Source organism: Hippocampus comes, unplaced genomic scaffold, assembly GCF_001891065.2.
Source record: "Hippocampus comes isolate QL1 unplaced genomic scaffold, H_comes_QL1_v1.1 scaffold315, whole genome shotgun sequence".
In the NCBI taxonomy this organism is placed as follows: domain Eukaryota; kingdom Metazoa; phylum Chordata; class Actinopteri; order Syngnathiformes; family Syngnathidae; genus Hippocampus; species Hippocampus comes.
The window spans coordinates 527470-545281 of record NW_017805539.1 but is presented as its reverse complement, the minus strand read 5'-3'; the positions used below and the strand labels follow the sequence as shown (position 1 = coordinate 545281).

At 43.5% G+C, this 17812-nt stretch overlaps 1 protein-coding gene across 1 annotated transcript in view; it reads right to left on the bottom strand.

Moving 5' to 3' along the window:
- kcnn3 (potassium intermediate/small conductance calcium-activated channel, subfamily N, member 3) overlaps window positions 1-13909 on the bottom strand; it is a 76664-nt gene extending 62755 nt beyond the window's left edge. The window contains exons 1-2 of the mRNA XM_019878784.1: window positions 13231-13909; window positions 11873-12951 (exon numbers count right to left, since the gene is read on the bottom strand). Coding sequence (XP_019734343.1) covers window positions 11873-12922 — 1050 coding nt within the window. The 5' untranslated portion in view covers window positions 12923-12951; window positions 13231-13909. The remainder of the gene's footprint in view (window positions 1-11872; window positions 12952-13230) is intronic.
- Window positions 13910-17812: the final 3903 nt, after the last annotated feature.

Here is a 17812-nt window from a genome sequence, read left to right as displayed (position 1 = left end):
ACACCAAATGAATTCAAGCCTGCCTTCGTGGACCTTGTCAAAAGGGCGGAAGATAAGGATCGAACAAAAGCTCCAGGATGAACAAAGGGGGCTCGCCCAACCTGGCATTGATCATTCCAATTGATTACGGGGGGGTGACCAAAGACTTTTGTCTCACAAATATGGGTTTCCCTTACTGCTTAGCCAAGTGTGTGTAAGTGTGTTTTGATCGACATCTTGCTGGACAGTGAGCAGAGATAAAAGACAAAAAAACAACAAAAAGAAATTCATCGGAATCTGATGGATTTTTGCTCATGAATAGTCAGCTCCACAGTTATTTTGAATTTGACTGCTTTTGCCTATAAGCACGCACACTAACATACACACACACACATACCAATGGTTTTGCAATACAACATTCAACGTGTGATTGAAGTGTAGCCTTCCACAAAAACACGACCTGCCTCAAGTACCGCATAGTGCAGAGTGCAACCATTCTCAAGACAGCTAAAGTGGATGATTGCAGAATTGCTGGCAAGGGAAAAAAAACAAAAAACAAAAAAAAAAACAACAACTTCATAATAAACAGTGTTCAAAAATACTCTAGAGAAAGTTGTCAAAATGTACAATCTATGGTTGCACGGATGACTGTAATTAGTGTTTACAACGAGGCGCAAACCACAAACTATTTGAACATTCGGGAACAGGAAAGGGAAATTACTTTCCACTGTTCAGACACTGAAGAGAGAAAAAAAAAACAAGATCAATGTGTATTAGACTCATGACAAGGTAATGATAAGGATCATAATCCAAAGCAAACCACATCATGTGTCAAACATGGCGTAGGGAGTGTTATGACATTAGCAAGCTAGACATGAGCACTAATGGAACATGATGGCCGGTGTTTATTGATGATGTAACAAGATGAATTGTGATGTGGATGGGACGACTGCTCACAATGGCGTTAAAGTGAGAGGACAGATGGATAACGACTGTGAACACACCGTGAAAGCAACTCAATACTTTTCAAAGGCGAGGGTATAGAAAAAGTCAGTCACTTGATCAGAAGCAAACGGAGCATGCTTTGAATTACCTGAAGGCAAAGCTCCGACAAAAGCTTTCCGTGGCAAAAATTTTGATAGTATTAAAAACAAAAAAGAAAAAAACAAAAAGGAATTCCAGAAAGTTAAATGACATTGTGTTGTGGAGCATACGGAAAGGCCACAGTTACCTGGAATGATGACTTGATTTTGAAAATAACTCGGTTAGAAGAAGTTGCTTCATTGGTTACATTACACAGATGCTGACAACCGCGCTGAACATAAAATGTTGCTTTTGTTGGAATTCCAATTTTAGCCAATATGTTTTCCTTGAACAAAAAATGAAGATAACCTTTTTTTTTTTTTTTTTTTTTTTAAACTCAAGACCAGTAGTTATTTTTATTTGGGGGGGGAAAAAAGTCGATGGATTTCACATAAATAAACACACATAAATTGTTAACTTTTCTTTTGATAGCGGCGCGGACACCCGCAGCGGCTCCTCTTGTTTTATGTTGAGAGGGAAGAAATTTCATCTGTGCTGTATGTACATTTGACAATAAAGTTGTATCCATCCATCCATCCATCCATCCATAAAGGGCTACTTGTTTTTATTTAACCAAAAAAAAAAAGTATTTCTCGACTTCACCTCACATAAATGTTGTTTTTTTTAAATGTAGTCTGTTGTGGCTTGACATATTTATCAATAAGGTGACTCTTTTTTCTTTTTCTCAACATACTGCTAGTGTTTGAAGCTCAATAACACTGAATGTGCAACGTACCCTAATATTTTCTTTAGCTGACACAAATACAAAATAGGAACGGTATTTCCAGCTTGAAAATGCAAAATCGATCGGCTTGGTTGACATTTTTCATGTGGTGGAAACATGACGTGATGCATGCGTGACATCACTTTCTAATTAATGGGAAGAGGGAGTTCCATAAGCGGACTGTCACCATTCATTGCCATGAAGTAACAAAGTGTGATTTTGCAAAGCAACTGTCATCCGATTACTTCAGGAAGAAAAGCAACACGTGCGATTAGTAGTTACATTTCGTCGAACAGGAAGTCGAGATTTCAATTACGTTTCATTTCAAAGCCATTAAGACGGCCCTCAAAAAGTTTCACTCTTTTTGGGAAAGGGGGGGTGGGGGGGGAGGCATTGATAGAGAGAAAAAGCGATTAGTGTTTGATTCCATGTGCTGCTGCTGATAAAAATGAATCTGGGTACTTGCGACTGCGTCGGAATGAGTTAGCCTTGAGGCGCTCTTCCTGTCAAAGTGGCGCTTTCTTGCAATCAGTCTCCAGGGAAACAGGCGGGAGGCAGAGAGGCTATTGTCACCTTCGCCAGATATAATCACACGCACACACACACAACCAGAAGACTGAAACTAAAGCCGAACATGACTCTTCACCACACTCCAACTTAGTTACATCACAAGCACCAATCAATAATTCCAATAGTATAGGGTGTCCATAAAGTCTCTTTACCATTTCAAAAATGTATTAAAAATGCAATTTATTAGATATTTTATTCAGATTTGTTCTATCGTATTCAGTGTTTATTCAAGTTTTTGATCACATTGCATTTGTGGTGTGGGATCATGCTCAATCGAATAATTGGTCCATTTTTCTTCAACGAGACATCAATTTTTGCAAATGTGTACCTTGACCTTTTAACTGAATATGTGGCACCACAACTGAATGACCTTCAACCAACCATCATTTTTCAGCAAGATGGTGCACCACCACATTAGGGGCTGCATGTTCGTGGGTTCCTCAATCAAACATTTCCAGACCGGTGGATTGGGAGGGATGGTGCCAATTCCTTTGGCCGCCACGTTCAGCAGATAATCACTTGCCTGGACTTCTTTCTATGGGGCTATGTTAAAGATGTCGTGTATCGAACAAAGATAAGGGACATTACTGACCTCAAGCAAAGGATGACTGATGCCATTGCCACAATTGATGAGGCTATGCTACAGCGAACAGGGCAAGAAATCAAGTACCGTCTTGATGTGCTTCGTGCAACTCATGGTGCCCATGTAGAAGTGTATTAAAAGAGGTAAAAAAAAAACAAACTTTAATAAACGCTGAATACAATAGAACAAATCAGAGTAAAATATCGAATCAATTGCATTTTTAATACATTTTTGAAATGGTAAAGAGACTTTATGGACACTCTGTATATAATGTAAATCCAAATAATCCATTCCAGACATGGAAAAAAAAATCTCTCTATACACATACAGTATATATGTATTTCCAGTATACTCTGTATACATATATATACGCAGAGAGAGAGAGAGCAAGAGAGAGATGCCTCATTACAGGGCGAGAAATTTGTAGCAGTTAGCAACAGGACCTGAGGGATGCAGTAGCCCTCAGGAGCCTGAAGGTGGCATCGTGGAGAGGGAGGAGGACCGTGACGATGAGCAGAGGGGACACACAAGTACTGAAGCGGTTGATGACGTCCCCAGAGAATATATACGTCAACGACAGGCTAGTTTAATGCTCTGCCGCGTTTGTTGTTGTTGTTGTTGCTGTTGTTGGAGCGACCGGCGAGCTACCGCAAGAAGGAAAAAGGTCACTCCGGAAATGTCTGCCAGAAATGTCATGGATGCAGGGGTGTGGCCAAGGCAAGCAATGAAGGGAACCTGCTGGGGTAGAAATGACACCACCACCCTCCGCCCCCGCCTTGAGGAGTTGGAGACATATTTCGGATCCCGCAGGGGAAGAATATAAGCACCCTCTTTCAGTGTGGAGGAGACGACGAGAACACCAATCAAAGTGAACCGTCATCTCCACACAATGAAAGATCATCCTACGCACTGACTCGTACTAATAGGTCACGTAGTTCCCCAGAAGGATGGACATGGAGGCGCACAACATTGTGGGGTGACCACGTCAATGTCTAATAGAATACGAATCACGATGAAACGCCATCTACACAAAAATGGAAGATTATCTTGACTACAGTCCGTTTTCATCAGTGTTTTAGGTATTCATTCATTTTCCGAACCGCTTCATCCTCACTAGGGTCGCGGGGGGTGCTGGAGCCTATTCCAGCCGTCTTTGGGCAGTAAGCGGGGGACACCCTGAACTCATCGCCAGCCAATCGCAGGGCACACAGAGATGGACAAACATCCACGATCTCACACACACACCTAAGGACAATTTCGAGTGTTCAATCAGCCTGCCATGCATGTTTTTGGAATGTGGGAGGAAACCGGAGTACCCGGAGAAAACCCACGCAGGCCCCCGAAGAACATGAAAACTCAACACATCGAGCCCGGAGCTGGAATTGAACCCGGTACCTCAGCACTGTGAGATAGACACGCTAACCACTGGACCACCGGGTTGCCCAGCCAAGTAAAGTAAAAAATAAAACAGACAGACAGACACACAAAGGTGATTTGTGAAATTGAAAAAAAAATGTGGGACACCTATCATTGAAGTCTGTGGGCCTAAAAGGTATACATTTAAAAAAAAAATTCTGTATTTGATTGCCCGTCAGGTGCGCGGCACCTTGCGTGTGACGTCATACCGGTAAGTCCGTTCTTGAAGCCGTTTGGCTGTCGCCGACGACTCGAACGGACTTAACCGACCTGAAATACTGACGGCAGCTTCCCAATGGACTCAGCGGACTGACGATGCTAAACACACAACATTGCGTAACGCAAAATGTCAAAGTCTACTCATCCACTAATTGTCGTTAATATGCCTCTAGCCACATAAACCTTGATTCAAGAGTTTGATTCCTTTCCCTCCGTATATTTTATGACATCTATTCATGGATTATATTCCTCAGCGCTCCGCCACACACACACGCACGCAGGCACAGGCACAGCAGCAGCCATCTGTACAGTATGTGTCTATTGACAGGTGATGTTGACAACAGCTGTGCATTCCCCCAGAATAGCTTGTAGTGTTTCATCAGCGGCCCAGAGATATGTCGCGGTGGGCCCCGGGGCCACCGAGGAGCAATGCGGGGACTTCTTTCAAAGATGTATTGATCTGACAGGCCTCACGCTACGGTCCCGAGTGGACGTGTAGCTTGAGTTATTCGCAGATAGAAACGGATGTCAATCTGCCAAGCTCTCACTTTAACACGTCGCTGGAAAATTCCAGAGTAGAATCTCTTAAAAGATGTCTCTGATTGGCGTTTGGCTCGATGTGACGATGCCAGGCTTGCTGACAGTGAAAAGTGAGCCCAGGAAAATTTACAGGTGAAGACAACTCTGTAGGGTGGAACCCAATCGAGTTTCGACATCTGTCTAATTTGGACCAACATCAAGATGATAATTTGGCCTCAATTTCAAGGGAAAATACGCCTCGTGAACGCTCAGTTCATTCTTAGCTTTTCTTTTGATTGATTTTTTTTTCTAAATATAAAAAAAGCAGTCTACAATATTGTAGTTGTATACATTACATCATCCAATCGAATGAAACGAATGAAAAACGTTGTGCATCACGATGAATTCATTGCAGCTCCTTCTAGTGTGCACAATTTGGCCACCAGGAACAACATAATAAAGTCATGCAGACACAAATGGAGAATGAGTTGGTTTTTGCAGAGAATTGAGAATATATTTTGAAATGGGCAAAATCCGCTTTTTTTTTCCTTTTTTTTTTTTTTTTGTGAGACAAATACTATCGGACAAAGTCGAGTAAAACCGTCAAATATTCGGTCTGTAATTCATATCTACATTGTTGTAACTGTTATGGGAACCCCCGGCCCCAAAAAAGGTATTTAATTCATTCCATTTTTTAAAATTAGTCGGACCATTAATCAGTTAGCGGAATTCTGCCAAGCATCGGAATAGGCCTCCAAAAACCCATATCTGTTGAGCCCTAGAATAGATGCCTGCGATTATTTTGTTTGTCAACATGTGTCGCTGGACCATTTATGTTCCACTACCCATTGCTTGAAGCATTATTCATATATGACATGCTAGCATTAAGCTAACAGACTTTAAATTGCTTGAAGCATTATTCGCAGGCTACTATATTACATGTTAGCATTAAGCTAACAGACTTTAAATTGCTTGAAGCATTATTCGCAGGCTACTATATTACAAGTTAGCATTAAGCTAACAGACTTTAAGGCAGAGTGATGTCCTTGTTTTAAATACACAACGTGTAATTCTCTCTGTTTCCTCTTTGCATTAGCAAAAGCTTCATGACGGTGACAGTCTGACCGTAAAGCAAAAATATTTCTGTTTTAATTAGTTTCCATTGGCCCATCATCGGAGAAAATATGGTGTTCGATCTTAGAGGCTCCGCTGTATTCTACATATGTCAAATTTAAATAAGCTAAATAAGATTCATGCATTATTCATGGTAACTGAAGGGAAATGACAAAAATAAATTGGCCATTGTGCAATAATGAACAAATCCCATTGCCGCAACTTCATAAAAAGGAAATGGGACTCTTCCTTGGCCCGTGCCCTCCACAAAAGATGAATGGAAATCAGTTGTGCACTTTTGGCGAGCGGTAATAAAGCGAGCCGCGAAAAAACGCAGACGCGCGGCGTACAAACAAATCAAGTCTGAGTATTCAAAGCCTCCTTTTGCATGAAAAGCCACAACTGTGCCGGAGGGCCCCGTTTTCCCCTTTCCATGAATTATTTTATGGTTCAATACTGCAAACTGTTTGAAGGCCCGGCAAATTATACGATGATTAGAACACAATCTAATCGTGTGCAATGCAAACTTTCTGATGAGCTTCGATTTCGTTTGATGACGAAGCGATACGAAACGTGCATAGCATAGCAGTTAGCCGGAAGAAGGAAAGTCGAACAGTCGTCTGGGAGCTGCGGTCCTTTTACTGTGTGTCGCCGAGAAGCAACGTCTAAAGAAGCACCAACAGATGATGTCGCTCCGAGGCGATGAGCTTTGTTATGGCTCACCTACTTTTGTCAATTAACTCAGCCCATCACATGACGCTAGGTAACAATCGCTCTCCGTTTTTTTGTTCACATATACCATTTATATGGAAAAATAGTACAGAGTAACACCAGGTTTATGGATGATGGTTTTTTTTAAAAATAGTTTTTAACCCTTTCATGGACAGCGGTCATGACAGTGGACAGCTTATCAGGTGATCAGGTTACAGGTTATCATTATTTGTACGTGAAAGGGTTAAAATAATATGCTGTTGAGTTTTTCCGACACAATATTTACCCTGATGTTTTCTTTTTAAATCTTGTACACAAAAAAATACAAAAAAAAACAAAACTAAAACTAATATTAAAACTAATAAAAATTAAAACAAAGCATTTAAAAAAAAATAACAAGCACTGAAAATCAGTTGAATAAGGCAAAAGACTTCCGGCAAAGATGTCAGGTAAATAACAACCTAAAAAACAACCTAAAAAAAAAAAAAAAAAAAAAAGCCTGAGTTAAAGGAACCAACAAGTTCAACTAACAAGCACGTTCTGAAAACTAAATTAAAAAAAAAAAGTTTCATGAAATTCCAAAACTATTGTAACACCATCAGTCACCACAGCAAACAACCTTTTGGACAGTGTCAGTCATAAATGAGCATAATTAGCTCCATAAAACCAGATATTGATATTCGATCTCATTCAACCGTGTGTCCAGACCAGTCAGTGTGTGTCCAATATTTGCCCTCTTCCAGGAACAAGCATGCGTACACAAGCAACACACCCTCTTTAGTTCCATTCTTATTCTTCATATCTATTTCGGGAGGCAACATGGAGCAGCTGGACCTGCTCAACAACAATCGTACAATGAATGCAAACATTAAAAAAAAAAAAAAGAAAAATAACACAGTGGTGAAATGAAATACATTGTGCTCAAATAAATTGTGCCCGTAACGGCATTGACCGTAAACACTGACGAATCCGTTCGTTCCGATCCAAGTTCCTCATGAGTTGTCAATAAACAACATAAAACAGAGCACCTGAAAGGCAGCATCCATTTGCGGTGTGCCATTTGAGGCAGTGCGCCGGGATGGATGGCGCATACGGGTGGGAGATTATCAATAATCAATAGTTCAATCATCACCGAAGACCAACGCCGTCACAGCAGCGTGTATACTTTTTTTTTCTCCATTCGTTTAGCCAGTTCAAGTGCCTGCACAAGTCAAACTTGATCAGTAGCGGGGTGGGCAAACTTCAGCCCCGTGAGCCAGAGCCAAAAAACAAAAGAAAACCTCAACGGAACGAACACATTGGTATAACGTATGACAATTAGGGTAAGGCCAATTAATCGTCCAGCCGATTTAATAAAACGATATTAGGTCTTTTTTTTTTCTTTCTTAGGACACATGAAAACATGACTACATCAGTTAAACATATACTACCGTACAAACTCTGATAAAACTGTCAACTGTTCTACCTGTAATTCATATCGCTGTTGCTATAACCGTGAAGGGGACCCCCCTCCCTTGGGGACCCCCCCAGCAAAAAAAAAGTGATTTTAGTCATAATTTTTTTTTTTTAGATCATGCACTTGATTTTGAAAATCTGCCGACGCAATCATATATCTTGACAATGCATTACACGGGGGGTCCGGTGATCAAGTGGTTCGCACGTCAACCAGACAGTGCAGAGGTTGTGGGTTCGATTCCAACTCCGGCAACCTCCTGTGTGGAGTTTGTACGTTCTCCCCGTGCCTGTATGGCTTTTCTCCAGCTACTCCAATTTCCTCGTACATTCCAAAAACATGCTTGGTGGGTGTGAGTGTGAGCGTGGATGGTCCATGCAGCTCATACCATATTATTTTGTTGTATTATTTCCGCCACACCTTAAATGCCGGTCCCTGAAAATATTGTCTGACATAAACCGGTCCGTGGGACAAAAAAGGTTGGGGACCCCTGCTTTTGAGGATAAAGCGGTTCGGAAAATGGATGGATGGATAATAGTACAGTAAGCAGTCGTTGATAGCGTGCTGCTACACTCGCCTGACTTGTGTGCGGGCAGCGTGGGATCGGTTCCCACTCAGTGAGGGTGTGAATGTGGGTGTGAGTAGTTGTCTGTCTCTGTATGTGCCCTGCGACTGACTGGCATCCAGTTCAGGGGGTTTTCTGCCTTCCCGCCCGTGGTTAGCTGGTGTGGGCTCCAGCAACTCCCCTCGACCCTGTTCAGGATAAGCGGTGTTGAAAATGGATGGATGGACGGATTAAAGTAAGCAACCTGATACAATTCGAGATGGCTTTAAGTGTAGTGTTGTAATGGTTCACATGAAGTAAACAAATAGACTCTACCTAATCTATACCTAAGTACTGTATACCTTCGTGTAGTGTTGTAATGGTTCACATGAAGTAAACAAAGTACTGTATACCCCTAACACTGGAGGTATGGTTGGTGACGGAGGTCCAAATTGTTTGGCTCAGTGTAAACATGTAAATAGCCGAGATTTTCCCTGGCTTCATTAAGATTAGGTGGAAGAACAACGCCTTCGTATGGTTGGTGACGGAGGTCCAAATTGTTTGGCTCGGTGTAAACATGTAAATAGCCGATATTATCCATGCCTTCATTAAGTAAGATCAACGCCTTGCTGCATGGACACCTAATTGGGAATAGATTTATCAATATGGAGGTAACACCTACAAACATGGTAGTCTCCACACTCAAATTCACCGATGCGGATCAATTTTAATTGATTGGCCCGAGCTGTTGTGATGTGCGGCATTGCTCATAGCTTAAGAGCCTAAATCAGGCCTTTTTCATTCTTGCGTCAGACCCTCTAGACACACACACACAAGTGAAGTCAAAGAAAGAAAGCCAAATAAAGAGAGAGTCGGAATAGAAAAGAGACAGAATGATCACGCAGAGGCCGACAGAGAGAAAGAAAAGATCTGATGATGTGTGACGAGAAACAATTCAGACCGTGAATTTCCCTTAATGAAAAAAAAGAGTCAAAGAGACGATCGCAATGTAATGAATGGAGAGTAAAAGCTTGAAATGTGGCGTGGCCAGATACTTTATTCCTTGCAATCACTATAATGGAGAGTCGTTTAACCACCAGATGGAAGATGCCAGACACGCCCACTCGCCAAAATCTCAAGCGGCGACCCGTCCACATCATCCATCGTGCGATTGCCGAGCCGATCGGGATGCTTCCACTTTATTAACTGAGCCCCCCGCCGACCTTTTGTGCTATGTCACGCTAAAACAAAGGCCGGGACAAGGACGCGGGCGGGGATGAGCCAAGATAAAAAGACAATAGCAGCTGGGGGGGGCGATTCATCTTATTCCACTCAGCATTTACGCAGACAAATGAGATGCTGGCCTCCTACTGATAATCTACATTGCCCACCACTTGGCCTCTTTATCGTGGTATTACATCACTGGGCACACACCTCCGGCATCTGACCGCTGAAACGTTATCACAATTCACTCCATCTTCTTGTCATACCCCGAGAGGAGCTCAAGTAAGGAGTCTGGAGTCTCTAAAATAACATTCAAATGAGTAATTAACAGCCAGAAACATCTGCTCCTTTCATTTCAAGCGGCACACACACTGGGGACACACATTTACCTGTGAATCAGATTCTTCACAGTTGGTTGGTTTTCTCGATTTAACAATTTTCTTGCCTTTTGCTAGCGCTTTTTGTTACTGTATTGTTTTTTTCCTGGTTCTTACTGATGAGAGATTTCTGCTCATACTTTTTGTCAATATTTTTGTGATGGAGTTTTGTTTGGTGTCTGTGTTTGTGCGATCGTAAACATTATTCGGTTTGTTTGGAACCTGACAAAGCCATGTGAAGTCATGACGTACATTTCCCATGATGCAGCCATCCAATGTTTCAGAGTAGACACACAAAATACTGTCAACTGCAGCCAAAACTGACAGCCAAAACTGCTTTTGAGAGTCATTGTGTAGATAAAGCACACAGACATCACCTAGACAGCCATTACACGACTGTAACTATCCTGATCAATAGAACTGAAATCTAGACTTTCCACAATACAAAATGACTGCAGAGCATTTCATTGATTCTTTGCTAAAATAAAGATCGTTAAAAAAACAAAAAAAAACGCCAAACCTTCATATTCGAGTTTCCAAGACAGACTGACGAATGTCATGACAGCCACGACGAGAAAGTCCATTTGATAAAATGCAACTCCAAAGTATCCTATCGGACAGCCAGTACGTTATACAAACAACCATTCACACCTACGGATAATTTCGAGGCTTCAATGAACATGCATGGTCTTTTTTTTTTTTTTTTTTTATGTGGGAGGAAGCCGGAGTCCCGATGGAAAAACCCACGCAAGCAGGGGTAGAAGATGCAAACTCAGCCAAGACGAGAGCTTGCAATTCCCGTAAAGCAACAGCACAGTGTTTGATTTATTGCGAAAGAGACGAATGTCCAATCCACAGGTTTTAGTTGTCGAGCCAAGTCACAAACAAAAAAAGACAAAAAAATAGTTCCAGAAACAAAAGACGCTACTTTTCCATAACACAGCTCTACAGGACTCTTGTCATATTTCAATTGGTGCACTTTTCCCAAAAAGAACCGATCAGTGGCAAGTGAAATTTTGTGGTCATATTTCAGTCAGTTTTTGACCTGCAGTTTTCATGATCATCCTCAATTTCTGTATCAGGTGCTATGAAAGAAACTTCCAACATGTCAGCATGTGCAGTTATGTTTTAAGATGTGAAACACAAACAGGATGTTTTCAAAGGCGACACATAAATATTTTTTGATACATTTTCTTTTGTATTCTCCGAACTTCGGTGAAATCGAGACGATAGGAAACCACTGGTCGAACGTGACAGCAGTTGGAAACACACGACTTCTTTGGACCCGTCGCATCGCAAATAATTCGACCCGCATGTTCTGGACATCAGGACAGGATGAGGAAACACATGGTCTCACCTTGGTGTAGACGCCCCAGGACAGCTCCGTCTCGATCACCATGACGACAATTCCGAACATCCCGAAGATGAGAGCGTAGTCACTCAGTCGCTTCCTCTTTTCGAAAAGCGCCCTGCGATGGCCGAGTTTGTAACCGATATTTTGATTCTTTCGTTTGGGGGCCTTGGTGCCGGTCCTGACCCCGGATCCCACTGCCCCGGAGCCAGCCTGACTCGCGCCCCTCCCCGGTTGCGCCCGGCGACTCTCCACCAGGGCGTGGTTCTGGTGGTAGATGGACATCTGGTTGGAGGCGGTGTCGCCGATGTCATATCCTGCCCCGGGGTACGGCGAGTCTTCTTTCGATGAGATGACAATCTCTGGGGGGCTATGGACGGGCGGTTGACTCGCGGAGGACTGGGTGACCGAGGAGGTAGGCGGGGCTTCCCGCTGCCGGTCGTGACCCCCGGCCGCGGTCGCCCCGGCGACAGCGGAAACCCCGCCCTCTCTGGTTTCGCTGCCGCTGTCCGATTCGATGAGGTTCCTTCGGGAGGCGCTGAGGCGGCTCAGGGGCTTCATGACGCCGCCCGTGTACTTGCAGGAGCTCATGGCGATCTCGGTGAACGGGTTGCTGTCCCTGCGGTGGACCAGGGGACTGGCCTGCCTGTGCTTGCACCCGCGCTCCCGGTCCCGGTCGCGATCCATCGAGGGCGAGTGGGAGGTGTAAAAAAGGGCGTTGTAGATCGGAGAGTTGTCCCCGCTTAGGCTGTGCTGTGAACCCAAGCAGGAAGAGAGCGGGGTGTTGGTGGGGTGCAAGGCATTCGGGATGGTTGGCGGGGCCACCGTCGACAGCTTGGGCAGGGACGACGGCGTGGCGGCGGGGGATGGCGACGGGTTGCTGCCGTTGAGGCGGGCGAGGCTCGATGGCGCTGTGTGATTGGAGTGGTTGGATCCCGGACCCTGGGCGCCGGGGGCCGCCGAGTGCGAGATGCCCGCAAGGGGGAGGAGGAAACGCTGGTCTTCTTCCTCGCTGCCTCCGAGGAGAGCCAGACTCAGAGAGGGGGGAGGCTCCATGGTCACAGCCGCGACCGCGTACCTCTTGTTCTGCGGGAGACAAACACAAACAATTAGCGCGACGCCTCTGAAGACGCGAGAAGCATCAGGTGGAGCCGACCTGGGGAGACTGGATCGAGGAAATTATACACAATCGGGATGAGAAGCAGAACATTACTCACGCGCCAGCAATATTTACTACAACTCGTCGGGTTGTTTCAGGATCTGGGAGATAGATGACTCCTGGAGAAGCTTAGGTGAGATCAAAACAATAACCTACTTTCTTAGTGTGACATAAGCAGACACCCCCTGCCACATTTTCTACCTACCGGTACCTCTTTTCTTCCACTCCCCCAGAGCAGATGTGTTGAATCACTTGGTTGGATGAAGACAGATCACCCCACTTTTTTTCTTTTTCATGTTGTTACAGCCATGCCATCCTCTCGCTTTCTCTCCGCGCGTCTGTCTCTGTGTCTCTCTTCCCCAGCGGTCGCCTCCGTGCATGAGCCTCTTCCTCCACAAGTCCACCAACCCGCCTCTCGAGCTTTGCGCACGGCGTCCCGACACTCCAACGCCCCCCTCGCCTTTCTTTCCTCCTCTCTCCTCTGCCCTCCTCCTCGTTCGACGCGCTTCACTCGGCGTCCTTCCCCATCCTGGGCGAGCCGTCCGCGGGGGCCCACTTCGACGACGACGTCGCCGCCGTCGGACACGGTGGTCGCTCACGGACGACGAGCCATGGCGAGATGCGTCAGTCAACCTGTGGCTTGCTCGTCTCTCTCTCCCTCTCTCTCGGAGGCAACGGAAACCACCCCAAAACGTGTGCGCGCACGTCGGCGCGAGCCAAGTGATTGAATACGTGCGCTTCCACTCAATCGCGGCGCGGCGCGGACGCGGATGAGCGTCTCTCACTCTCTCCTCCAACTTCCCTGCCCTCCCTCCAACTCACCCCACCCCCGCTCGCTCCCATTGGATGGAGGCAGAAACAGGTGGCCGCGATCTGTATCCACTGTGTGGGACATGCAATTTACACAGGATGGAATATTATATCAGCGTCATATTGTTTCATTGGAATGAAGTCGACCATCGTGGCATATTTGAATATGGATCGCTACCGAATTGTACAGAGTGCGAAGTCTGCATTTTTAGCCACGTCATTAAAATACATTCGGCATGAGATGACGTTTTAGTTTATTATTTGTAAAGTAAATCACATCATCAAATGCATTGTATCAGAACGTAAATAAAAAATATATATATTTTTTAAATTAGACAATGCCTCTGTTGTGGTTTCACTGATTTTTTTTTCATTCCGCTGATGACCATTATATGGTGGCACAGTAAGAGTTGACACTAAATTTCACTAAAAAAGAAGAATTAAAAACAGAAAATACTGTGTTTAAACTCACCTGAGTTTTTTTCTTGATTCCTGAATGTCATTCCTCTTTGATCCTGCTTTTTACGCCTACGCAAAGCACCGGCTGCAGGTTTATTTTATCATGTAAATCTTTGGGGATTATTATTGAACTGTTTTTTTGTTGTTGTTGTTTTGTTTTCTTTTTATATATAACTCTGTGATGATAAATTTGTTCGTTCAGAAAAAAATGATTTGTTTACTGTAAACACGGATGGATCACCAGTACACTGTCCAATATTTTTGTGTCATTCATTCTCTCTATATATTGAAGAGCAGTATAATACAGATATATGGCTGAACATAGACGGACCGTCTCAACACCTCAAGTTCGCCACAGTGATTAGTCAATCTTCACAAAGGATAAAGAATATATGCCTCTGCATATTGTTATATCATCTGTTTACTTGTGTTGCTCAAAATATTAAACACTGGAACACTGAGGCTATTTGAGAGCCCACCTATGATGTTTCCCAGGAGACTTAAAGGCCTAGTAGTTAGCTGCTTTCAATACACAACATATAGTTCTCCTTATGTTTAGTTTGACGGCAAATTTCAGATGGGAGTGAGAATAAATTTGCAGGATTTCTCACCAACCGCAAAGTTCCTTGCAAATAAATGGTTGTATATGTACCCTGCGACTGACTAGCGACCAGTTCAGGGTGTAGTCCGCCTTCTGCCCAACATCAGCTGGGACGGGCTGCAGCAGTCCTGTTCAGGATAAGCGGTGTTGAAAGTGGATGGATGGATGTTCAACATAATCTTGGCTAATGAGACCGTGCTACCTGGTATGAATATGACGGGCGTTGAGCGCGCGCTGATGTTCGTTGTAATCGGATGAGCTCAGCTCTCAAATTTGAGGGGGAGTGGATTAAAGAACGTACTGATCACAGGTCAGCCTGACGGGCGTCAATAACGCGGATCAAAGCATATAATTACAAGTATTAGTCATGTACACAATAAAAAGACATGCAGAACTTCTTCCACGGTGAGTCACGTTTTTTTTTCGTTGCTGGTTTTAATGTCACGCTCGCATCATTTCATGTGCTGTTTCAGGTGGGAGGAATTAGTTAGAGGCTTGTTTCTACACTGCATGTGTGGATTCATAATGGAGCAGTAATGGAGAGTAGCTCATAAAGGTCAAAGTAAGAAGAAAAGCTTTTGTGTGGACAATAGGGTGCAAATGATGGAAAATGAGGGGGAGGAAAGGATGTAATTGCAAGCTTTGTTAGGCTTTATTGGGGGGGGGAACTATGATGCACGCTCATGATGATATTTTGAGGATGTGTAAATACGCTATGAGGTTCTCGATTAAAGGTACGAGTTGTGCCCTTTTAGACATTCAAAATCGGATTTTCAATCAGTCAGCTGTCAAATAGGTTTTAAACTTCTGCTGCTGTTCAATAAATCACTGCATGGTTTGGCTCCTGAATACATTAAAGAAACCTACGCAATGCAAGCAGGCGTGGGCATGCCATCAGTACTGACGGAAAGTCTGTCAATCCGTCACTGACCGCCCGCCGCCTGTTTTGCTGAAAAAAAAAAAAAAAAAAAACTGACAGACTAAGCACCAACAGAAGTGGGCGTGGTTTCAATTTCAAAGAGACACCAATCAGGATCCAATCCATCTGACAGCTCATTTTAACTAAGCTTCAGTGTTCTTAGACGACAGAGGTTATTTTACTGCTGAGCGGTGTTAATGCAAAACCAACATTCACTTTTTTCTTCCCCAAAAATACCAAACCCCAAAACTCTTGTAACATTTTCAAATATTGAAAAAACAAAACAAAATGTGTATAGGTGAATTTGTAACATGTATTTGATACATATTTTGATAAATTTTAATGCTTTAGAAAACATTTATGTCTGAATTTTGGGGGGCTTTGAACGGATTAGGGCATTTATATGGAAAATGCGTCTCTACTTACAAAATGTTGGAGTTAGGAAATTTCCTCCAGAACCAATTAATTGCGTAAGTCGAGGTACCGCTGTACTTCTTTTCCTACTTGTGACCTCATCCTTTTAACTTCCTGTCTTGTATGACTTTTTTTTCAATTTCCAAAACTAAATTATGTTACCAATTATGTTTCCTTGCCCCAATAGAGAACCAAGACCTTGGCAGCTGCACATGCATTTTTAAAGTATAGAAATGGCGTGAAGCTAAGAAAGCACATTGACCCCCCCCACCCCCAACACACAAAAAAAGCAACAAAAACTGAGAATAAATGGAAAAATAGCTACCAGGGTAACATTAGGTTTGACGGTAAATTGGAAAGCCACATGATGTATTTTTGCAGCATGTAGGTAGTGAGGTTAGAGGGCAGCGCAAACAGATGAGATCGCTCAATAAAAGGGGAAATCCTCAGTCACGCCCCCCCAGCGACTATCCACTATAGGTCCGCTGCACGGCGTGGGAGAAAGTATATGATCAAGAAAGTGACTAATGGCGTACAGTGAACAAATCGTCAAGTGGGCCAGCTTGTTGCCATGGTGACTCCGGTGTACACACTAATGAACCTTCGCCCGATAGCTTGTCTTTCATTCAAAGCCGTTTATTGCCAATTCCAATTGAAGTTTATTGTCAAACTAAACATAAAACAAAGAGAATCACTCGTATGTTTAAAATATCATCACCTCAAGAAGTATAAAGTGGATGTTTTTTTTTTTTTAAATCTTGCAGAATAAGAAAATGAAGCCCAAAATGATTCCTCATCCGCTTGACCACAAGTATGCGCAAAAATATCAGCGGGGTCACGTCAATCTACTTAACCTTCGGCCCTACACTTGCCGTTGTGCTTATTAAACGGCAGGCGTTGCATTATGAGGACTGGATGGGCTGACCTGTAATCTACAACTACTGCCAGATGGATCGCGATGCATATACAACCCATCCATCCGACATAGTCAAGGGCTTTATTATTGCTTTTCATAAATCTGTACCTGTGATGAAGACTCCCAGCATTTCTTTCCGTCCCTGTTTTATGAAACCGTCAACACAATACCCAAGGAAATGAATAGTGGATTATGGTGCTTGCATACACATTCCCCACCCCACCTCCAAACATCACTGAAAATGAGCATACACAATATGATATCCAGGTATTGGATATTGCATATAAACTCACAAGGTAGTCAACGTCACAAGTCGTTATTGAGTATATCAATTTATTATGATGTATTTCTTATCATTCTATATTAAAATCTCGCCGCTGTCCCCAAGAAAAGTACTGTATGTCAAAATCCAGTATCGTGAGGGTTTTTTTTTTTTTTTTTTCATGGCTGACTATCATTCTGCAGCGTCAGCAGACAGACACGGAAGGTGCGTTCAAGTGCGCAGACACACACATACGCACTTCCCGTCACTTTAACATTCCGGTCGGATTTCTTCTAAGCTCCCTTAAGAGATGATTCAGATGTCCTTTTTTTTTTTTTCTTTCTTCTTTTTTGAGCAAATTTCGGTGTCTACACCTCCATCACCCTCCTCTGCAGTGATAAGACCC